This window comes from Silene latifolia, chromosome 11 (genome assembly GCF_048544455.1).
Source record: "Silene latifolia isolate original U9 population chromosome 11, ASM4854445v1, whole genome shotgun sequence".
NCBI classification, from domain to species: domain Eukaryota; kingdom Viridiplantae; phylum Streptophyta; class Magnoliopsida; order Caryophyllales; family Caryophyllaceae; genus Silene; species Silene latifolia.
The window spans coordinates 10,959,984-10,985,390 of record NC_133536.1 but is presented as its reverse complement, the minus strand read 5'-3'; the positions used below and the strand labels follow the sequence as shown (position 1 = coordinate 10,985,390).

The 25,407-nt window shown below is 40.0% G+C and overlaps 1 protein-coding gene across 1 annotated transcript; it reads left to right on the top strand.

The window, feature by feature from the left end:
* The first annotated feature begins 18,166 nt into the window (after positions 1-18,166).
* Positions 18,167-23,156, top strand: LOC141611003 (pentatricopeptide repeat-containing protein At4g13650-like). Its single transcript, XM_074429392.1, has 5 exons — positions 18,167-18,321; positions 18,506-21,817; positions 21,921-22,004; positions 22,477-22,580; positions 23,038-23,156. The coding sequence occupies exons 1-2, from the start codon at positions 18,253-18,255 to the stop codon at positions 21,587-21,589; spliced, it is 3,153 nt and encodes a 1,050-aa protein (XP_074285493.1). The 5' UTR covers positions 18,167-18,252; the 3' UTR covers positions 21,590-21,817; positions 21,921-22,004; positions 22,477-22,580; positions 23,038-23,156.
* Positions 23,157-25,407: the final 2,251 nt, after the last annotated feature.

Below are 25,407 nucleotides of genomic sequence, written 5' to 3'. Positions count from 1 at the left end.
ATGGTAGTGGTACATGTGCATATGAACATGATGATGTTAATGCTTGATTGTTGGTAGTAGCATATGGTTACGGGCAAGTGTCTATATACATGAACGTCGTGTCTAATTTTCATGTGGGTATGATAAGAGTTCACTTGTGTACTGGTTTCTTGAAGTATTGAGTTGTTGTTGTTGCCTTATGCATGTTCAAATTGTTTTGGTTTAGGAAAATTTGATTTGTATGATGATCGATTATGGAAGGGTTGTCTTAAAACTGTTATAAGTTGAGTTCTAGAAATGATATTGCTGTAATTTCAATTGAAGGTGATATCTTGTCTTCTTACGATTCTAACGATAGGTCACACGCTCAAAACGACCAAGTAACGAGATAGATATGACTGTTTTACGAAAACTGGACGATGCTGAGAATTGTGTTGGTACTCGACCGAGTAAAGTAATACTCGACCGAGTAAGGGCTACTCGGCCGAGTATTCCTAATACTCGACCGAGTAATCCTCTGTGATAATTACGTTCGCTTCTGGAGTCGAAAACTCGGCCGAGTAATATAGTTACTCGACCGAGTATCCTGTACTCGACCTAGTATGCTATGTACTCGACTGAGTACCTCAGTGGGCGGCTATTTTGAGTCGGTGGCTATATTTTCACCTTAATTTTTAAGTTGGTGTCTATGTTCTTACATTTGTTTTGAGTCGTGGGGTATGTGCACACGTATGTTTTGAGTCTTAACGCATTCTTTTATATATGTGACGGTCTTGATACGTAAGTTACCGGATGTTATGATATGGAGAATGCCGGCTTATGAGGGACATGTGTTGGATAAGGAAGACATGTGTTAATGTGGTTGTGAGAGATAGTGGAAAAAAAAGAAAGGGAAGAATGTGAACTAATTGAGGTAAAGAGCATGTCTTGTGAGGTATGGTGAGTGATATAGTTGTGTGTAGTGTAATATAAAAGTAAGTATATTTGAGCAAGGGTGATGTGGGTGTAAAGAAATGTGAGAAAGAAAGATTGAGGTGAGGGATATGAATAGTGACATAGTGGTATGTGTAAGGATTTATGGAGAGAGACGGTTAGGATTGTGTTGGTTGAGGATATATGTGAGAAAAGGCCGTTATAGAGGGATGAAAACAAATGGTGTATAGTGAGATCGAGTTATGCCGCGATGGGTAGATAGTAGTCGAGTTTGGAAATTTGGAATATCAAGAGGTGAGCCTAGTATGTAATTCCTTGGGAAATTAACGGTATGAGGTAAATTTTTGGTTTCCTAGAGATACGAAAGGGAGATACGACTAATGGAAGAGTAACCATTAGTGTGTAGACTTGATGTGACAAGGGTGCGTGAGTGAGAAGCAAGATGAGAGAGGATAAATGATAAGAAGAATGATAAGATATTGATATGAATTAATGGAATTTGAGTTATGGAGTAACAAGAAGGTAATCGGATTACTAAAGAGTTAGGTAGAAAGAGAAAGGAGATGAATTATTAATTGGTATTATTGAGTAAAAAGGAGGAAAGAGGGATGAAAGTAGGTTGAGAGAACGTTGACCGGAGTAAGGAGCATGAAGGTAGGAAATTATGGAAATGTGCGATAGCCTCACTAGAGAGTGTGAGTTAATGCTTATATAGGAGAGCAGGACGACATGTTAGCCATGAGTTTCGAGGTATTAAGGGAAAAAGAATCTTGTATAGTGCTTGCGCGATCTGAGATTTTGGTGGAGAGTTAGGTGACGATACGATAGAGGATAGAATTGTTAATAATGTTGAGGAAAATTTTGTCGATGGATCGAATGCTCGTTATATGGGATGATAACTAAAAGAGGAGATAAACTATGATATAAAGAAGTGATAGTGAGAGAGCGGTCACATAAAGGATATTGGCGTCATAGTATTGTCACTAGTGGTTGAGGATGATGTTACTTTAGGGAAGTTAATTGTTCTAATGAGGTTGATTTTGTGGAGGTGATTAGTATGTTTGGTTGTGAGGGAGTATAAGATGTAGATATATGAGGTGCTCGCTGGAAGTTGAGCACTAATGTTATGGCTACATTTGCCGGAGGGGTGATAATTGTGTGTATGAGAGGATATGTTATGAAATGCACCTGATTTAAGTCCGGATGAGAGGTATTCATTATCAAGTGGTAACTTACGTGATCAGGATTGACTAGTTGGATGTGATTATGGGTCTATGATGTGTATAAATGTTTGTGTGAGGTTCTGACCTCACGAGAAGCGGTATGATGTGATAGTCATAAAGTTGTTATATGAATGTTTGTGATATATGTTGGGTACGACAATCTAATAGAATAAGGTTCAAAAGGTAATAATTTGATTGATCTGGCATGGATAGTTAAAATCGTATGTGTATTGATGATACATGTTTATTCCGTGAAAAGGTATGGATGATATGCATGATATTCTTGTATGTTTATTCCGTATAAAATGTTGTGTTATGATCGAGTAAAGCAGTTTTGAGTAAGTTTTCTTGTCCGGAGAGTTATACTGAATCAGTGTTTGTGGGAATTATATGTGGGTGTGATGTTTATCGATGTGGTTGTTGTGCCTCGGGTGGTGATCCGGGCACGGTACTTCGTGTTGTGATGCGGGCATTTTCGCGCTGTGGTGCGGCTGTTGGTGGCGGTGTTGTTGCGATGCGTCACCGGTTGTGGTGGAGTATACGGGGTGGTTACGATTTGAGTTTCAAAGTACTGGACCATTATGCATAGATTGTTGTTTTGTTGCTGTTGTTTCTTGTGAGTTTTGGTTAGACATGTAGACTGTTGTTTTGTTTGTTGATGTTTCTTACCAGTTTCAGTTTGGGAATGAGGGTAGAGTACGATATAAAAGAGAGTTGTATATATTTTCGTTGTTGTCATGGTATAGTGATATTCTGTTGATGGGACACAGTTGGGATAGGTTGTTACAGTAATTTTGATCTTGTTCTAGATGAGGCTTTGGTAGACAAGGTAATGGCAAGTGATTCGTAGAACATGTGTGGTAATGATCTGATATATGTAGGTGGTTCATAATCCTTTGTTGAGACAGTGAGTGTAGGGTGTTGGGTAATTAGTGTCCTGTTAAGTTATGTATGAGTCTTGCGGTAATGAAAGAAATGAACTTGAGGATCTAGTGTGAGTGTACGTAACAAGTGTGGATCGTGAGTTATGCTTTTGGCGATAAGAGTTTTATATAGTTTATATAGAGAGGTATGTCGTGTTGCAGTAATGTGGAAGAGTTAGAGTGTTTGTTATGATCAGGATTGTGTGGTATTGGTTAGATGGAGTGCAGAATGAGTTGAGGTATGAGAACTGTTTAAGTAAGAGAGCCTTGGATATAGGAATAGTAAGTGTTTAGATTATAGGCGGGTATCTTTCACATGTGGTGGTGATGAAGATAATGAGAGGTATAGCTAAGGATCTAGTATTAGTGAGTTACGAGGACGTAACATGTGTCTTAAGAGGACTAGGATGCGGCAAAGAGCGTTTGAGGGTTGTGCATGTCGTAATATTATTGGACGTAGAGTCTTGGTGTAGCATAAGGAATGGATGGGTACATATAGTGGTTGATAGTGTTAAATGTGCTTGTAGTAGTTCGATGTTTAGGAGTGTGAGAATTTTCGATAGTGTTGATAAAAGTGGATGATGATATTTATGAGTTCGAGAGTTTTGGCAGCTGGATGATGATGTTGATGAGTGTGAGTAAACTTCGAGGACGAAGTTCCTTTTAAGGGTGGTAGAATGTAACATTCCGTTTTGATGGTTGATCTTCTTTTGTGGATTGTCTTGGTATTGAGTGCTATTGGGTGTTATGAAAGTGAGACAAGATTGGCAACATTATTTTGTGGTTATTCGATAATATTATGGAGTCAATATCGAGAGTATATGTTATCTAGTAAGCGTGGTTAGTGGAGCTGGTGTTAGGTGTCCATGTTTTATAGGTTGGGTTGGAACTTCGGGGATGAAGTCCTTTTTAAGGGGGGGAGACTGTAATACTACGGATTTTTATAAGCTAAGTACTCGACTGAGTAGAGCCTACTCGGTCGAGTAGTGTCAAGGGTGTAGTTTGTTTGGGTTCTGCCGAGGAATACTCGGCCGAGTATGATGAATACTCGACCGAGTAGAGGATACTCGGCCGAGTATGCCCTATACTCGACCGAGTATCAGGTCTGTCGAGTAATATTTCAGCGGTTTGATGCGGGAGTGTTTGGGGTTGTTTTATATTCAAAGTCAGTTTCTAAAACGTCATTTCAACCCTAATCATTTTACGATCTCTCTAATAACTCCCTAATCATTCTCTAATCTCTTTGTGTGTGCAATTGTCGTAATCCTTGCGTGTAATCTCTCATCCTACTGTTGGTAAGTTTCATTCCCCATGTCATTTATGTTCTTTTAGGGTTACTGTATATATGGAATTTGGGGAATAAGGGGGAATTGTGCAATGTGTGATTGTGTTATATGGTTATTGTATAGGAGAAGACTTCATAGAGGAGCCTTTACGATTGTTCGGTTTCCGTCTCTTTGTTGATTGCTAAGGTAGGGTTTCCCTACTCAGTTCTGTTTAATTAATTGGAGATGTTGTGATTGTACTGTGTATAATTGTTGTTATCTGCTGATCATTGGAGGATGGGTGTTGTGGAGACGTTGTTGGTGTGGTTGTGTTGTGACGGTTGTGGTGTTGTGACAGCTGTGAGGCTGTGTGTGTGTAACACCCCCATACTCCGAGTGCCTTACCAGGACCACTCAGGTATGAAGACATCACCATCTCGGTCGCCCGAGGTGTGATAATCAAATAGACAAAACAGAAACAACATTTATTATAAGTAGTTTAATGAATAAGTACAATCCTCGAAACCAAACTGAAAGTACAATACATTATTCCAAACTATCATTTCTCAATGAAATGTAAATAAATGCTAAACTACAGCGGAAGACTCTATCGTCATGTCGTGGCCATCCCAGCTATCCCAGTACTCATCTCTATACCTGTTCAATATCTGCTCACCATCCCCGAATGGATCACCGCAGGTTTACAAAACAACACCGGGGTCAGTACTAATCACACAATCAATATAGATAACGACAATAAGATACACAGACAGCTGAACTGCCACACACACACACACACACACACACAGCCAACCAACCGTCTCAATCATCGATCCCACTTTGGACCGATCCTGCCGATGGGGACCGCAGCCGTTCCCACCTAAGCCCCGCTCATCGTACGAGCGCTAACCCTGTCCATTAATGTGCACATCCCCTTCCGTGGCGGGTTCCACGAAGGGCGAAACTAGGGCGTGAGATCACTCCCGCAAGTGACCCCACTCAGCCGAGAACGCATCTCGAGAACCATCAACAAACACAACCACAATCACAATCACAATTACAATCATCATATCAATCAACTAATTACAAAGACATCACCAATATCCCATTATGGGACTAATACTGAGTAGGAAATCCTACCCGGAAAGCACAACACGCAGACGGTATCTACAAATTGTATCAAAACGGCTCCTCTACGAATTCTCCTCCTATCATACAACACACAGATGCTACCATTCAAACACTACTCATAAAAACCCCCAATTCCTAAATTAGGGTTTCGCCAATCTTAACAAAACATTATATAAATTATATTAAAAGCTTACCCTCGACGCAAGGAATCCAACGACACGAACTACGATACGAACCGACCGTCTGAACTCCGGGAATTGTCAAGAACGCGATTAGGAAGAAGAACAAGTTGCTTTCTCTCTTAAACAGGTTTTAGGTTTTGTAAAAAGTGATTTAGAACAATGCCGAATATGTTTAAATACCTTAATCGCGTAATTAACAAAACCCGAGAAAACTCCCCCGTAAAAACCGGACACTCGATCGAGTACCCAAGGTACTCGATCGAGTACCTACTCGATCGAGTGCCCCACTACTCGATCGAGTGCCCAACAGTCGAAACTATTTATCTTCGCAACTTGCCCTTACTCGACCGAGTAAGGGCTACTCGATAGAGTACCCCAAGACATATAAATACGGAGTATTACGGTCTTCCCTCCTTAAAAGAACTTCGTCCCCCGGTTCAAACCACCACTAAACAAAGGTACTCCCTCAACATTCCCGACTCAACAATAAAAAAAAAACATGATACAAACCCAAGACAAACATCCCGACACAACATATAAAAGGTGTATAAAACTCCTAAAAACTCTCGCGATCATCTCCTACCCCCCTAAAAGAAACAAGGTTACGTCCCCGTAACCATACATACCTGATCAAAAAGGAAAGGGTAGCGCTCTTTCATGATATCCTCGGCCTCCCATGTAGCTTCCTCGGTCTCGTGGTTAGACCACAGGATCTTAAGCAAAACTGTCTCACCACTCCTAGTCTTTCTAACCTTTCGGTCAAGAATCTGCTTAGGTACCTCAAGATATGATAAGGACTCATCTAGCTCTAAACTCTCTGCCTCTAACACATGTGACGGGTCGCTCACATACTTCCGCAGCTGCGATACATGAAACACATTATGCACCCTCTCTAACGCGGCAGGTAAAGCCAGACGATAAGCAACCTCTCCAACTCGCTCTAAGATCTCATACGGCCCTATAAACTTCTGACTTAGCTTGCCTTTCTTCCCAAATCTCATAACTCCGCGCATAGGAGACACTTTCAGAAGAACCTTATCCCCGACCTGAAACTCTATATCCCGGCGATGTAGATCTGCATAACTCTTTTGTCGATCCTGAGCTGCCCTCATCCTTTCCCTGATCATCTTAATCTGTTCAACCATCTCATGCACCATCTCTGGTCCTAAAACCACTGCCTCAGCACTATCGTCCCAACAGATTGGACTCCTACATCTCCTCCCATACAAAGCCTCAAACGGTGCCATACCAATACTAGTGTGATAACTGTTGTTGTAAGAAAACTCTATCAAGTCCAACCTCTGCTCCCAGCTACCACCAAAATCCATCACACACGCTCTCAACATATCCTCCAGAGTCTTGATTGTTCTCTCAGTCTGTCCGTCTGTCGCAGGATGAAATGATGTACTCATCTTCAAAGCTGTTCCCAACGATTCCTGCAACTCCTTCCAAAATCTCGATATAAACCTCGCATCTCTGTCAGACACTATGTCCTTAGGGACTCCATGTAACTTAAGCACGTTCTTTTGATAGGCCATAGCCAATTGTGCCTTAGTCCATGTATCTTTCATTGGAACAAAGTGAGCTGACTTGGTCAGACGATCCACTATTACCCAAATCATGTTGTTACCTTGTTGACTCTTCGGCAAACCCACAATGAAATCCATGGAAATGGATTCCCACTTCCACTCAGGCACCTCTAAAGACTGAATCTTACCTTGTGGTCTTCTCTGTTCCCCTTTAACTCTCTGGCATGTCAAACAACGGGACACAAACTCAGCTGTCTCTTTCTTCATCCCAGGCCACCAAAACGTTTTCTTCAAATCCTTGTATAGCTTATCTCCACCTGGATGAACTGAATACGGTGTGCAATGCGCCTCTGTCATGATTGTCTTTTTCAACTCCTCATCATTAGGAACACACCACCTACCATCAAACCTCAAACTACCATCTGTATGAATAGAAAACCGGGACACTGTCCCTTTCTCTACTCCAGCTCTCCACTCAACTATCTTAGGATCCAAAGCCTGTTTACCTCGAATATCATCGTAAAACTCCATATGTACTGTCATATCACCCATGGCATCTCCTTTCTGCATCATATGAATCCCAAAGCTCGCTACCTCATCCCTCAGCCTCATCAAAGATAGAGCTGTACACAGGGAATGTACACTCTTCCTACTCAAAGCATCAGCAACAACATTGGCCTTCCCTTCATGGTAGATGATTTCCATGTCGTAATCGCCAATCAACTCCATCCACCTCCTCTGTCTCATGTTCAACTCCTTCTGCGTGAAGATGTACTTGAGACTCTTGTGATCAGAAATACCTTAAAGATTGCTCCATAAAGGTAATGTCTCCAAATCTTGAGAGCAAACACCACTGCACCCAACTCCAGATCATGTGTAGGGTAATTCTCCTCATAAGGCTTCAACTGCCTAGAAGCATAGGCAATCACTTTACCATTCTGCATCAACACACATCCCAACCCATTCTTCGAGGCATCCGTATAAACCTCAAAGTTCTCGCTCCCTTTAGGCAATGCTAAGACAGGAGCTATGGTCAAACGCTCCTTTAATGTTTGGAACGCCGTCTCACAACCCTCATCCCAACGAAACCTATTCTCTTTCCTCATCAACGCTGTCATCGGTCTAGCTATCTTGGAGAAATCTTTCACAAACCGTCTGTAGTATCCAGCTAAACCCAAGAAACTCCTAACCTCAACAACATTCTTCGGTGCTTCCCACTTTGTCACTGCCTCAATCTTCGCCGGATCTACAGCTACCCCATCTTTAGATATCACATGTCCCAGAAAAGCGACTTTCTCTAACCAGAACTCACACTTGGACAACTTAGCATACAACTCATGCTCCCTCAACGTCCGCAACACAATCCTCAAATGCTCCTCATGCTCCTCCTTAGTCTTAGAGTAGACTAAGATATCATCGATAAACACCACTACAAACTGGTCCAAGAACTGTCTAAAGATCCTATTCATCAAATCCATAAACACTGCCGGTGCATTAGACAACCCAAACGGCATCACCACATACTCATAATGGCCATACCTCGACGTGAAAGCTGTCTTTGGTATGTCCACCTCCCTAATCTTCACCTGATGGTACCCCGACCTCAAATCAATCTTAGAAAAGACTGTTGCACCACTCAACTGATCAAACAGGTCATCTATCCTTGGCAAAGGATACTTGTTCTTTATCGTCACTCGGTTCAACTCTCTGTAATCTATGCATAACCTCAAAGTTCCATCTTTCTTCTTCACAAATAGAACTGGTGCTCCCCACGGCGATACACTTGGTCTAATGTATCCCTTCTCTATCAAATCATCCAACTGCTTCCTAAGCTCCTCCATCTCCTTAGGACCCATACGGTACGGTGCCTTAGAGATTGGCCCCGTCCCTGGCTTCAACTCCACGGTAAAATCTATCTCTCTCCTCGGTGGTAACCCCGGAATCTCATCAGGAAAAACGTCAGAAAACTCTCCCACCACTGGTATCTCATCAACTGTCGGACTCTCTATCCGGTCATCTCTCACATGGCATAAGATTAAAGGACACCCCTTCCTCAGATAAGACTTCAAGGTAATCACTAAATCAACTTAACTTTGGGTTTGACTAGAAACCCACTGTAAGACACACTAACACCCTTTGGACCTCTTAAGGACACTTTCTTTTGATGACAGTCTATCTTAGCTTTATACTTTCCTAACCAATCCATCCCAACTATCATCTCAAAACCGTTAAAAGGAAACTCTAGCAAGTCTACAGGGAAATCAACTTGCCCAACTATCAAAAATACATCCCTAAACAACCTCCCACATGGTACAGACTCACCCGAAGGTATGAAAACTTGCTCACTAACAGACTCATATACTCTCAAACCCAACTGTTTTACATGACTCGAAGACACAAACGACTGAGAAGCCCCCGAATCAAACAAAACAAACGTAGGAATACCATTAACAAGGAATGTACCGGTGATAACATGCGCATCTTCCTCAGCTGCCTTCTTGTCCATCATGAATAACTTGCCACTGGTCTTCTGCCCACCTCCCTGGACAGTACTGGCTGATGCGGTCGGCTTAGCACCCGACCCTTGATTGTTGTTGTTGTTCATCGGTGTCTTCTGATAAGAATTACCGCCGTTGCGGTTGCCTCCACTTTGGTAGCTCTGACCTCCCCGGTTTGGCCATGACCCAGCTGGTCTGTTGCTCGCAAAGCTCTGTGCAGGTCTCTGAAAAGATCCCGGTGCACTCGTGCACTGATGTCTCTTGTGGCCTACCCCACCACAACCAAAGCAGGTCACTCCCCAACTATTACTCACACTCCCTCGGCCTCGCCCAAAGGAAGCCCCAGCACTAAACCCAGATCCAGGAGAAAATCCTTTAGACTGATTGTGGTTGCCTTTCTTGTAATTAGATTGGCCACCACCCTCGCTCTCCGACTTCCTCTTCTCACCACCAGACCTCTCTTGAGCCATCTCCACTAGCCTCTCAGCTCTCCCAGCCCTCTCATACGCTTCCTTTACATCAGTAAGGACTCCCACGGGTAACTTATCCATAATTTTCGTGGTTAGCCCGCTCTCAAACCTCAAAGCCAAATTCTCCTCACTCAAACCCATGTCCTCAGCGTATCTAGATTTCTCATTGAACTGTCTGTAGTACTCGGCTACCGACATCTCAGCGGTCATCTTAAACTTATCAAACTCTTCCCTCAACTTACTCCTCACATGCTCTGGTACAAACTCCTTCCTCACAGCCCTACGAAACTCTTCCCAAGGTATAGCAGGTAAGCCTTGGTTGGTATACAATTCCTTAGCACTCACCTTCACTGAATCCCACCACTTGCCAGCTGCCTCCCTCAGATAAAATGCAGCCTGATCCACTCTCATCTCATCAAGGACAGTGGACTAAATCTAGTATATTCTCCATCTCCCTCAGCCAACTATCAAGAAGGTTAGGCTCCTCAACTCCCTTGTACTCTTTCGGGTTAAACCTCGCAATATAGAGGCTGACTTTAGCATGGTCAACCTCCTTCTCCTTATCCTTATTCTTGTCCTCATTCACTTTCTTTAGGGTCTCGGTAAGAGCATCCTGGTGCTCTAACATCTTAACGATGTCATCCACGGTCATAAGCTCAGCTCTCGTATACAAGGCAGTTCTCTTTGGCGGCATCTTGAAACTATACATATATAAGAAAGGGTAGATACGAACATACGTACTAAACTTCAAAACACGAAAACTCGCTGCCCAGAACCTACTCGATCGAGTATCCAAACCCACTCGATCGAGTAACGGGCTACTCGATCGAGTGCCCCCATGTACTCGATCGAGTACCCAAACTCCAGAACCAAACAGACCTTCTGATCTCTAACCCACTCGATCGAGCATCTAGGCTACTCGATCGAGTGACCCCCTACTCGATCGAGTACCCCTAGTTACTCGATCGAGTGCCCCAAAACGCGATTCTGGACTCCAAATCGCCAAAAACCCACCCGATCGAGTTAGTCTCACTCGATCAAGTAACACTAATACGTAAAGGCTACCCGCATGTTACGTCATATACTAACATGCTAAACTTTATAAAAACCACATGATATCATAATGAATATGCTACGCATCTACTCTACTATCAACAAAAATCAATTCATCATGTTATTTAAGCCACATTTATAAATCATTCAACATGTTATCATCTCATTAACATGTTTCACATATCATTTTCTTTCACATGCTCAACTTCCTATTTCAACACCAAACAATCAACACACTTCATCACTTTGTTGCACAAGTTAATCAAACACACAGATGACTCGACAAACACTTTCCCCCGTGACCGGTTCAAAGTTGTAGGGCGACCCCTTGCGACTTTAGGACGTCTCCCAAGCCTTTGCACTAGCTCCTACAACTTTTACCCCGGGTTCATTTTAATTGACTCCCTATGTTCATTAAGTTTATTGGTTACAGGTTTCAGGATCGTCGCTCTGATACCATTTGTAACACCCCCATACTCTGAGTGCCTTACCAGGACCACTCAGGTATGAAGACATCACCATCTCGGTCGCCCGAGGTATGATAATCAAATAGACAAAACAGAAACAATATTTATTATAAGTAGTTTAATGAATAAGTACAATCCTCGAAACCAAACTGAAAGTACAATACATTATTCCAAACTATCTGTTCTCAACTGAAATGTAAATAAATGCTAAACTACAGCGGAAGACTCTATCGTCATGTCGTGGCCATCCCAGCTATCCCAAAGACTCATCTCTATACTGCTTCAATATCTCGCTCACCATCCCCGAATGGATCACCGCAGGTTTACAAAACAACACCGGGGTCAGTACTAATCACACAATCAATATAGATAACGACAATAAGATACACAGACAGCTGAACTGCCACACACACACACACACACACACACACAGCCAACCAACCGTCTCAATCATCGATCGTCCACTTTGGACCGATCCGCCCGATGGGGGACCGCAGCCGTTCCCACCTAAGCCCCGCTCATCGTACGAGCGCTAACCCTGTCCATTAATGTGCACATCCCCTTCCGTGGCGGGTTCCACGAAGGGCGAAACTAGGGCGTGAGATCACTCCCGCAAGTGACCCCACTCAGCCGAGAACGCATCTCGAGAACCATCAACAAACACAACCACAATCACAATCACAATTACAATCATCATATCAATCAACTAATTACAGCACATCACCAATATCCCATTATGGGACTAATACTGAGTAGGAAATCCTACCTGGAAAGCACAACACGCAGACGGTATCTACAGCTGTATCAAAACGGCTCCTCTACGAATTCTCCTCCTATCATACAACACACAGATGCTACCATTCAAACACTACTCATAAAAACCCCCAATTCCTAAATTAGGGTTTCGCCAATCTTAACAAAACATTATATAAATTATATTAAAAGCTTACCCTCGACGCAAGGAATCCAACGACACGAACTACGATACGAACCGACCGTCTGAACTCCGGGAATTGTCAAGAACGCGATTAGGAAGAAGAACAAGTTGCTTTCTCTCTTAAACAGGTTTTAGGTTTTGTAAAAAGTGATTTAGAACAATGCCGAATATGTTTAAATACCTTAATCGCGTAATTAACAAAACCCGAGAAAAACCCCCGTAAAACCGGACACTCGATCGAGTACCCAAGGTACTCGATCGAGTACCCCCCTACTCGATCGAGTGCCCCAGCTACTCGATCGAGTGCCCAACAGGTCAGAAACTATTTATCCTCGCAACTTGCCCTTACTCGACAGAGTAAGGGCTACTCGATAGAGTACCCCCAAGACATATAAATACGGAGTATTACAGTGTGTGTGTGTGATTGTGGTGGAGTCACTTGCGGGAGTGGTTTCACACCCTAGTTCGCCCTCCGTGGAACCCGTCACGGGAGGGGATGTGCACATTAAGGGACAGGGATTGTTAGTCGCTCGTTGATGAGCTGGACTAGGTGGGGATGGGCTGCGGTCACCCACTGGCGGCGAGGATTACCTGTTGCGATGGGTAATCTGGCAGGGCTACACACTTCGGTGTGTGAGTCGGTTCTTGTGTGAGATCGATGATCACTGGTGGTATTGTTTGCTGTCTTATATTGATTGAGTAGTACTGACCCCGCGTTGTTGTTTTGTAAAACCTGCGGTGATCCATTCGGGGATGGTGAGCAGATTGTGACAGGTGATACATTTATTGAGCTTGGGGCAGTCATGGGAGAGTCACCACGCTGGATTAGACGACACCACCACGAGCCTTAGTTATTGTTTTGGTAGTTGTTGCCATTTGGATAATTCGTTTATTAGATTTTGGAGACTATGTAACTTTTATAATTACCGTACATTAATAAATGTGTTTGGACTGTTGCTTTTGATATATACTAACCTCGGGCAACCGAGATGGTAACAACCTTTCATGCTGGGGTAGTCCTGGTAAGGTACCTTGGTATGAGGGGGTGTTACATACGGTCACACTGGCTCTGATACCATGATAGATGAATCAACTCAACCAAAACCTTAAGGTGATGGTTGAGGCCCAACTATTATAAATATTCTTATTAGATGCGAGTGAAGTTGTGTTCCAAAGCGATCAATAATCGTCATCGCTCTTTTCAAAGTCATTAACTCAGCTCTAGTAACAATTGCAATACCCATTTTTTCCGCGAATGCTACAAGCATATGACCCGAAGAATCTCGAAAGATACATCCCGCACCAGACAACCCGGGATTTCCTTTAGACGATCAACACAAACCAGTCTAACGAAGGTGCAACCCATCTCACAAATATTTCTTTACGACTCTGTTTTTTTGCTTCGATGCAAACAATTGTGGCTTCTTTAGCATTCAACACTTCCCATATGCGCTGCATAATAGAAGTATAGGTATTTGTAAGAATCGCACGCATCAACCCTATCAAAGACTCGACAATTTTGCCAGCGCCATAACAATAATACCCGAGGAAGTAGTAATTGAACTTTTTAACCTTGGTCGATTGTGAGATTAAGCCACATAAGTTACAAATATACTTCACTAGGTAGTATTCCGCGCGAAAATTTTATTTATTATAATTGAAAAATAATAATATAGTTCATATATGATATTTAATATCTTTACTTATAAATAAAAATAAATTAACTTTCTCAACTCTTATTTTCTTAGGTTTAACTACAATGTTTTAAAATAAAATACATACAGTTTTAATTATAACTAATGAGTGATAGTTAGCTATTCATGATAAACGTTATTATATAAATAATTTTGTAACTTATCAAATATCATACGGAGTATTAATTAAAATAAATGTATTCAGATAATGCGACAATCAACATTAAGTTCTTAAGTTATATCATTTCACGATACGTTATGTTCCAAATCAGTTAATATTCGTTCAAAAAAAACGATGTGAATATAATTTGATGCATTTTTTAATTTTTAATGTATAACGTGTGATATTTATGTATCAAACAGTGGTGGAGCTAGGGGGCTAGCAGGGGTGGTTGCCCCATGGCGGTTGAGTTATTCGAAGTTTTTAGTCAAATGTTTCGATTTTTTTTCGAGTGTGCCTTATATCATTATTCAACCCCCGCTCAAAATTTTTCGCACCACTAAGCTCAAATCAAGGCTTCGCCACTAGTATCAAACATATAGGGTCAAAACTCACCTTATTTGAAAGTTTTGATTGTGTATTTCTTGCATATGCCATGTGTCAAAACAACATATTTATAAGAAATTTGCTCCTTTCATTTTTTTTTGAAACAACTACATATAAAATAGGGTTAATTAATAGACAATACCAACATAAGAATCCTTTTTCATAATCAGTACCAACATAATCAATAATTAGTAATCAATACCAAAATATTAACACTTTTTTCTACGATAGGTATCAAGTCACTTGAAAATTCATCTTAACCTACTCGAAAAAAATCCAAAAAGTCATCATTCAAGTACAAATCTTCACTCGTTATCACATTATTTAAAACCTCTTAAATCTCAAATGTATTTAATTTGTCCAATATAATTTTTCATTATCACATCATAAAAACTTATCTCTTAGTAGTTATCTTTAAATTTTGTTTTAATAAATACGACTCTTCCAAATATATTTTTCTTGATGGATTTAAGTGTCTAAGTATTATAACTTTTTCAAAATGTTTTTCTTTAAGTAAATGTAATGCATTGTGAGACACCCACTTTAATCATCTATACATATCAAAATATTTTAATAAATATAATAAAGGAAAGTATACTCAATTTAAAGCATTTTTTCGCAATAAAGATAATGATTTACATTTTATAATTTTTATCAAAAAACTTTTTTATATAAATTTAAAATCAAATCACCTTAAATGTTATGTATTGTATAATACATTTATTAAACTCTAATTAATAATTTGCTGAGATTTATGTAGCATTTATTATGTTTACATTTAATGTTTAGCTGTAATTAATACTTGTATTTAAGGCCGGGTTTACACATAGCGCACCCACAGTCAATTAGGCCCCTCAACTTTGACCAAAAAGTGAAATCGAACCCAATAATCATTTTTAACTTAAATTGTATAATTAAATAATTATATATCTAAGTTATAATAAACTAAAAAATTACAAAAGTTGGCTGGTGTGAGTGGTAAGGGCTGAGGCAGAGCAGATCCCCTGTCCCATTTCATGTCCCATCTTTTGTCCCATTACCTCTCTTAATGACACATTAACACTTTGATATATAATATTACCATTTTTATTATTTCAAGTGCGATGTGTCAAGATCTTAAGGGGATGAGACACAAGATGGGACATAAAAGTGGGACAAGTGATCTCTACTGGGGCTGAGGGCTTTCATCTCTTAAATAAGTGGTCAAGGGTTCGATTCTTGGCTCTTGCGAATGAAAAAGCCAAACTTGAGATACTCCTGGTCAACACAAAAAAAAAACTAAAAAATTATTACAGTTTCAAAAATTTATAACGGTGAGAATACTTTATAAATACAATTCAATTGTATTTAACTCAAGCAAATAATTTTTATTAATGTAAAATAAAGCACATAAATTTTTCGGATATTTCCCATGGTACCCTCGAACTTTGACAGATTACACATGGTATCCTTCATTTTAAGTATCTACATATGGTACCCCTGTGTTTAGTTTTTTCATTCCCAAAATGCCCTTTACCAAACTTCCGTCATCACTCCGTTAGTCCTTTCACTAACGAGCCTTTATTTTTGTTATTAATACACTAATTAATACATAAAATCCTTATTTTATACAATTAACTAACATTAATATCTAAATATCAAACCACCCATTATCATCACCCATAAATCATCATCTTCTTCAATAATCTTCAAAATCATCCCAAAAAGCCCCCACTTTCACCCACCACCACCATCATCTTCGATCACCACTGGCCACACCAACAACAACCACCAGTCCACCACCAACCGCCAACCGCCAACAGTAACAACAACATCAACTCAACAACAATTACCACCACCACCACTCAAAAAAAAAAAATCGATCTGAAAAAAACGCGGCGACATCCCCTTTTCTCCACCCATTACATCATCAACCACCACCTTGACTCCTCCAACCACCAATAATCGTCAGATCTGTATTTGTTTTAATAAAGGAATGTCAACCGTCGTCGGTGATGGGGTGCCGGTCGACGGCAGGTGGAAGAACAAAGGATAAGAGGAAGAAGAAACGTGAAAAGGAGGAGGTTGTGCGGTAGTGCAGTGGTGCGGTGGATGTCGATTTTGGTGGTGGCGACATGATGGTCACGGTGCTGTCGTGTGGAAGGAGTGCGGAATGAGAGAGGAGAGAGAGAGGTTGCAGTGGTGTGGGTTGTGGACTGGTTTGGCAAAGTCGGTTAGGTGGTGTTGGTGTGGTGGCGTCGGCATCGGCGTGATGTTGGCATGGTGGGACGAGGGCGAGGGAAGTGGCGGTAGTTAAGAAGGTGATGATGGTGACTCGTATGGTGGTGGGTGAAAAAAAAGTATTTTTGGGGTGATTTTGAAGAAGAAGATGAAGATGGATGGTTTAGGTATTTAGAAGTTGGTTTATTATATAAAATAAGGATTTATGTATTATTAATGTATTAAATAACAAAAATATAGGGTCATTAGTGAGAGGACTAACGGAGTGATGACGGAAGTTTGGTTAAGGGCATTTTGGGAAAGAAAAAGGTAAATACAGGGGTACCATATGTAGAAACTTAAAATGAGGGGTACCATGTGTAATCTGGCAAAATTCGAGGGTACCATGGGAAATATCCGTAAATTTTTTGTAAATTTATAATAAGCGTTATTATGTGTTAATAAATTGTGTAGATAATATAAGATGGCCTCTTAAATTATACTGAAACTTATGATTTTGGTTGAAAAATAAGAAATTGGGTTGAATTTTAATTTTGAACAAACTTATGAGGTCTAATTACTATCTTTAAAACTTAATTAAGGGGATTAATTTCACAAAGCCTCAAAGTAAAAGGAAGGGGGTGGGGTTAACCACCACTTTCGTGCATTCAAACATGATGCATGATGTCTAGAACTTAGACAGTAGACCATATTCACTATACCGTGAAGAAAACTAGACATACAATCAAATTAAAATTAAAAAACTAATTAATGATGGTTAAATAGGGTGAATATTAGATTTGTATAATTGTATTGAGTCGATCTGAGCTTGAAATCAAGCCAAAACTAGTCAAGCCTAAAAATATGAATCTCCGGCCCAACTCGAAAAAAGCTTAAGCCTTTTCATGTGAGCCGAACCAAAATGGCAAAATTAAACTATACTCAAATAATAAAACGAGTCCAGACAAACTTTCATTTTAAATCTAATTACATAATTAGCTCAATTCGGCCAAGCTAGGATTGAACTAGGGCTCGAGATCATTTTAACATAGTTCAAGCCTAGTTTTAACCAAAACCACCTTTAAAACATTCGGCGAACCAACTCAGATCATTTCGAGCCCTAGAGAGTACCGTTATCCACCTATTGTGGTTGCCACGAAATTAATTTAGAGGGAGACTGTACCCAAGAACCGTGCAGAAAACTAGACAAACAGCCAAATTAATGGTCTCCATTGCAACAGCTCTTCGTTGTTCATGCTCGAATCCCTTGATTAATCAATTCCACTTTCAGGTATAACTTCATACGATTTTCCCGCCTTTATTATTCTCTCCGTCTCAATCGTTTGTTTACCTTTGATTAAAATACCGCTCGGTCGCGCACAAAGAATTAAAAAGGTAAATAATTGACTGAGACGTAAATGGTACTTCATTTATGCGGTTATATTACTAATATGATGATATATGTTTGATTGTAGCGTCAATTCCGGTACCTTAAGAGATTAACGTTGTGTAAATTTACTACTGCTGCAATCTGCAATGTTGATTATTTACCACATGGTAGAAATAATCAGCAAGATTACAACTTTCGGCCGAATTATCAAACATATCAGTGGCTTTTAGAAGGATGGATGAATTCGGGTTCTGGGTCGGTAATTGATTGTAGAAGGGTTCATGGGTTAGTGTTGAAATCGGGTTTTATTGAAGAAGATGAATTGGGTAATCGTATGGTTGAGTTTTATCTTGTTAATGGGGAGTTATTGGATGCACGGCAATTGCTTGATGAAATGCTTGAAAGAGGTGTTAGTGTGTGTGGCACTTTGTGGAATAAGATGGTGTCGGGGTTTGCTGCGAGAAAATTGTGGGTGGAAGCGGTGGGATTACTGTCGCGTATGATTTGTGAAAATGTGGCTCCTGATGAGTTTACACTTGCTAATATTTTGAGGAGTTTTGGTGGTGATGTAGGGGGAAAGACCGGTTTTAGATGTGTTGAGCAGATTCACGCGAAGGTTATTATGTATGGTTTTGGTGGTAGTCGTTTTGTGTGTAATCCTCTAATTGACTTGTATTCGAGAGCAGGAAAAATTCATTGTGCAAAATGTGTTTTTGAAAATTTATATGAGAAGGATAATGTGTCTTGGGTTGCTATGATGTCGGGGTTATCTTGTAATGGACTTGCTGAAGAATCGATTTTCTTATTTTGTACTGAGATGCTTACACATGGTGTTTTTCCAACTCCGTATGCTCTATCAAGTGTTTTGAGTGCCTGCAGTAAGATGGAGTTTTTTGAGCTAGGGAAGGAGCTTCATGGCCTTGTTTTTAAGTGGGGTTTTGCTTCTGAGGTTTTTGTGAGCAATGCTCTTGTGACACTATATTCTCGTGGACGAGACTTCAACTCCGCTAGTAGAGTTTTTGAGAAAATCAAGCGTAAGGATGGAATATCCTATAACTCGCTTATTTCGGGTCTTGCTCAGCAGGGTTTTGGAGATCGAGCTCTTCAGTTGCTCCAGAAAATGCAGCATGATTATTTAAAACCTGACTGTGTTACCGTGGCAAGCCTTGTTAGCGCGTGTGCGACAGTTAGATCTCTTGATAAGGGAAGACAACTTCATTCTTATGCTCTGAAATCAGGATTTTGTTCTGATATGCTTACTGAAGGTTCTCTACTTGACCTTTATGTGAAATGCTCTGATGTCCGCACTGCATATGAGTATTTCTTGACTACAAGGAGAGAAAATGTCGTCCTATGGAATGTAATGCTTGTAGCGTATGGGCAAGAGGGTAACATATGGGAAGCTAGCCGTATCTTTTCAGAAATGCAGATTAAAGGTCTTGAACCTAATCAATTCACCTATCCTAGCATCCTAAGAACTTGTACTTCGGTGGGAGCTACAGATCTCGGAGAACAGATCCATACGCAAGTGATTAAGACGGGTTTTCAGTCTAACGAGTATGTTTCCAGTGTGCTCGTAGATATGTATTCAAAACATGGGTTGTTAAATACTGCTGAAAAGATTTTTAGGAGGCTGTCTGTGAGTGATGTAGTTTCTTGGACAGCAATGATTGCTGGATATGTTCACCATGAGATGTATGTTGATGCTCTTAAACGTTTTGAAGAGATGCTATACTGTGGGATTCAAGCTGATAACATTGGATTATCTTGTGCAATTACTGCATGTGCTGGCACTCAAGCCCTGAACCAAGGTCGGCAGATTCATGCTCAGTCTTGTGTTCTTGGTTACTCTGACGATCTCTCAATTGGGAATGCTCTTGTTAGTCTTTATGCTCGATGTGGTAGAGTTCAAGACGCTCTTAATGCATTTGAGCTGATTGATGCTAAAGACAACATATCATGGAACACACTGATTTCGGGGTTTTCCCAAAGTGGGCACCCTGAAGAAGCGTTATGGGTATATACGGAGATGAATAAAGCTGATTTCGGAGCCAATATGATAACTTATAGCTCCTCAATAAGTGCTGCTGCAAACATGGGAAACTTGAAACAGGGGAAGCTGATACAAGCTAAGTTGTTCAAAACCGGGTACAACTTGGAAATCGAGGCGTCAAATGCCTTAATCACATTGTACTCAAAGTGTGGAAGTATCAATGATGCTAAAAGAGTATTTTGTGAAGCTACTGAAAGAAATGAGGTTACATGGAACGCCATGATTACAGGTTATTCTCAGCATGGTTGTGGGAGAGAAGCTTTAGATACTTATGAGGAGATGAAAAGAGTTGGGATGCTACCTAATCATGTAACGTTTATGGGAATATTATCAGCATGCAGTCATGTGGGTTTAGTGGAAGAGGGGCTAAGTCATTTTGAATCGATGACCAGAGACTATGCTTTGCTGCCAAAACTAGAACATTATGTTTGTGTTGTGGATAGTCTCGGACGAGCTGGATTTCTAGACCGTGCTAAAAAAATTATCGAAGGAATGCCTATGAAACCTGACGCAACGGTTTGGAGAACTCTTTTGAGCGCTTGCATTGTTCACAAGAACAAAGAAATTGGAGAACATGCTGCTCGTAACTTGTTAGAGTTGGAACCCAATGACTCAGCAACTTATGTTCTCATATCTAATATGCATGATGTGAATAAGAATTGGACAAGTAGAGACGAATCCAGGAAAATGATGAAAGAAAGGGGCGTGACTAAGGAGCCTGGTCGTAGTTGGATCGAGGTCAAGAACTCAGTTCACGCCTTTTATGCTGGTGATAACTTACACCCTATGACGGATAAGATTTACGACTTCTTGGGTGAATTGAACGAGCGTGTAGCCGAAATTGGGTATGTGCAAGACCTTAGCGGCCTTCCAGTTAAGAAGGAAAAGGGTTTGGTTCTTAATGTTCACAGTGAAAGACTAGCCATTGCATTTGGATTACTGAGCTTGCCTGGTTCAGTTCCTCTCTTGGTGATGAAAAATCTCCGGGTTTGTACTGATTGCCATAATTGGATTAAGTGCGTATCTAAGATTTCAAATCGGGAAATTATTGTGAGAGATTCATATCGCTTTCATCATTTTGAGAGTGGTTCATGTTCATGCAAGGATTACTGGTAGATGACTTGGTGAGTTAGTGGAGAGCTGATCGCACGATTATATGTTGATCAAGTTATCTTCTTTGTGGTGCACTGGTACGGATCAATTTATATGAGATGGTTTGGAATGGGATATTTTTTCTGGTCATCATGGATCAGATCACTTTACTAACCAACAAAGTTCCGGCCTGCTGCATGTCAGATCAGGTCAGGGTATTTAGTCCAACGAGTTTTGCTAGGTCTAGTAAAGGTATGTAACTTTTGGTGTTTGCTCCCAGGTCTCGCACTCTACGACATTTAGCGTCTTTATGCCAATGCTTATGCTTGCAGAATTGATGCATTCTAACTTGCAGGAACTTGCTGAAAGCTATAAAGCTCTCCAAGGATCGCAGAAAGGGAATGTAATGATTCAGCGTAAACTGCTGCAAAGAACACCAGTAAGTCACTCTTCCTTTATACCAATATACTAATCCTTATGCTGAGACTTGTACCGTGTAACTATGGACCTCACAGCTTTAACGCTCTAACACATACGGCATACATTAGTAGAGCTCCTAATGTCCAGTTGCATAAAAACAAATCTAAAAATAAACGTGTAGTGCAGATTGATCAATTTCAGCGGTTACTGTTAACTTTTGAGCAGTGAAGGAGATCTAAGGAATTTGTGTTTGGAATTGCACGTGTCTCCCGCGGCATTGAATATGTCCTGTTACAACTTAAAACTGTGCAAAGATTTAATATCCTCTTTTTTCATTGGGCATATTTCCATCATGATTCATTTCACGGGGCTTAATTTTTATTTCTTTTGAGTGTGAATTTTATGCGCTCTACATTCCTCGAAGTATACCATCTTGGTCAAATGAAAAAAGTGCTTACCTTCTCTAATCTAGTACTGGATTGTATTCAAAGGTTGATAAAGATTTGCTAAGTATTGAAGATGAAGCTGAACGTATCTATAAAAATGAGCGTGGATTGTTTCCGGACAATGAGGCTGCATCTACCAGAGATACAACGTGAGTATTTGATGTTATCTGTTTTATTTAATGCATCTATCCCTCTATGTATCATTTCTATTGATGCCCAAAAAAATATTTTAGAAGGACGTGTTTGCCACCTTACGACAGTCTCAGTTACAATCCCGTAAATCTTTTGCCTTTTGTCTTCTGACATAGTTGGTCTCTAGAATTCCATTTATGATATCCTGGAAGATGTGGGCACTTCTATACCTGCATTTTGGGCAAAAAGACGACCTATTTTTGGCGTATAGTGGAATAAATCAAATGGCTTACGTAAGGGTTCTAATGGATAATGAAGTACGGGGTAATATAGTTGCGGATATCTCTTATCAAGTGTGTATCGGACAACCTCTCTCTCTCTGTCATGACAGAATAACCCTTCTGGATAACGTTGTTTGTAAAATTGCCATCACTAAGACTCACTTAAAGGTTTCCGTTGCTTGCTCTGGTACAGGTATGAGCAGGCGGAACTTGCTGAGAGGGAACTGAAACACACGATAGAGCTAATCAAATCAATCATTCAGACATTGAACGCCAGTAAGGTACGGGTTTCCCATGCGCTAAAACCTTCACAAAATTCCTTCGGTTGGTCATGCTCTATCACTATTATTGTGAGAAATCTAGTTGGCCTGTGATAAATTTAAACTAACTTAAAGACGTCTCTCGATTAATTTATCGGAAGACCTCACATAATGAGGAATTGAGGAGTTATTTTTTTTTATTATATCATTCTTTTAGCTTTTAGTGTATAATATAACGCCGAGTCACCGAGGAGTCTGGATCTTATGTCCCAATTTTGTGTCCCATCTTATGTCTCATTGCCTTTATCTTTTGACACGTAATCATCTTATAATATTTATAGAATTATTTTATATGGTTAAGGCTTATGTGTCAAATAAAGAGGTAATGGGACACAAGATGGGACACGAAAATGGGACAGGAAATCCGGACTTGTCACCGAGCATGTTATGTCTCATGTTATCTTTACACTAGATGATTTCTCGAAATTAATTAAAGGGGTGTTTTTACATGGTATCCTTTTGTTTTTTTTTTTTTTTGGAATTCTACGTGGTACCACCCATCTTATAAAAAAAAAACGTCATTGATAACCTTGAACTTCATGAAAACTTTTTAAAATAAATGCTCCAATTAGCATCTTGTAGATGTTTAGGTTATGAACTTTTTAATGACTTTCTGACAATAATTTTACGCACCATTTTCATAAATATTACTCTATTATAAACATTTTTTACTTGCAAAATTTTGCTAGAAAACGAAAGATACCATATAAAATTTGAATTCTCATTTATAAAATTCGAATTCTCATTTATAGTCCAACTTGCGGCTTGTAGAATACAAAAATTAGGAACCCCAAAGACTAATTAGCTATTACACGGGGAATAGCCACCCCAAAAATATCCTCACGTAAAACGGAACGTAGCTCCACTGAAAGATAGTCGACAACACTAATGTCGGTAGTTGAAGCAACTCGTTGATTTCTGTTAGCTTCTTTGTAGCCTATAAATTGATGATTTCATCTTTTTTTTAGCCCGAGAATAGTGCACCCTCCTATCCGTTCCAAACTGTCCATTTGACTTTTAAAGATTTGCGTGATGGCACCTCGATCTCATTTTTCTTCATTTATAATATTTTTATTTGTGTCAAATTAGAACTATACAAAACCTCTTTTATAACGAACGTATATATCTCAATTTATATTTAAAATTTTAAAATATGACTAAATATAATTGAGGTCAATATTATCAAGTTTGACTTTAAAAGGCAGATTGGTAGTTTCGAATGGCTCGATAAAAGTATATGTTATGTCTCATGTTATCTTAACATGAGTCGACCTCTCAAAACTAGAAGTGATCAAATGCGGATATGAGACGGGTTCATGTTAAATTTTTGGCCCACGGAAAAGCGGGTTTGGAGCAGGTTAATGGGCTGGACCTTTGTAATTTCTTAAAATGTCTTATCCATACCCACTTATTTAGCAGACAGAATGAACGGGTTTAATGGACGGAACGACCCATGAACAACTATACTCGAAACAAAATAAAATAAGCGTGTAAGAGGAATAGTGGCAAGGGGACCAAGTAACATCAAGATCTAAGAGACATACACGGCTTAGTGTCAATAGGTGTCATGGCATTGAACGACACCATTCACAAAACGAAACGATGACAAATTTAATTGTCAATAAATAAGACGACGAAATTCCTAAGAAAATAACGGTGGTCTCTCTTATGCCATGTGCTCGACAATTAATTACAATGGTATCGTAATTTCCTGATTTTAAAATTATATCCACATATTTTAGATACTTAAATTATGTAATTTTTCCGATACTTTCAAAATCCGAGTAAAGGGATTACAGTTTGCAAATACCGTGACTTATTTCCTAATCTGAGTCGGCTTCTTAATTTCTTATTTTTGTTTATTGGTAGGAGTTTTGTAAATTCCATATATAACACCATGACTTCTTGACTTATTTATCCTTATATATAGAAACTGGAAACCCTAATACCGTGTCGGCTTCTTAATCTCTTCTTAAATCCCAACTATCATCGTTGTTGTGTAATTTACAAGCAAAATAGCAAATCTAACCCTAATTCCAATGGATGTAAGTTTCAAACCCCTAATACCATGTTCAAGAGTTAATACCCTTCCCATGGAATTAATTTTATCATGTATACTCCCCAAATTACCCGCGAAATCCCTCTTTCGCTTCAAGTGCGTTTCCAAGTTTTTTCTAACCGAGATTTCGTCCCCCAAATTCAATGCATTATTTTCCGAGGCCAATCATCGCCTCTTAATCACC

Coding starts and splice junctions, on each gene's coding strand:
- LOC141611003 (XM_074429392.1), top strand. CDS start 18,253: ATGGTCTCCATTGCAACAGCTCTTCGTTGTTCATGCTCGAATCCCTTG. Junction 18,322..18,505: donor TTAATCAATTCCACTTTCAG/GTATAACTTCAT, acceptor GTTTGATTGTAG/CGTCAATTCCGGTACCTTAA.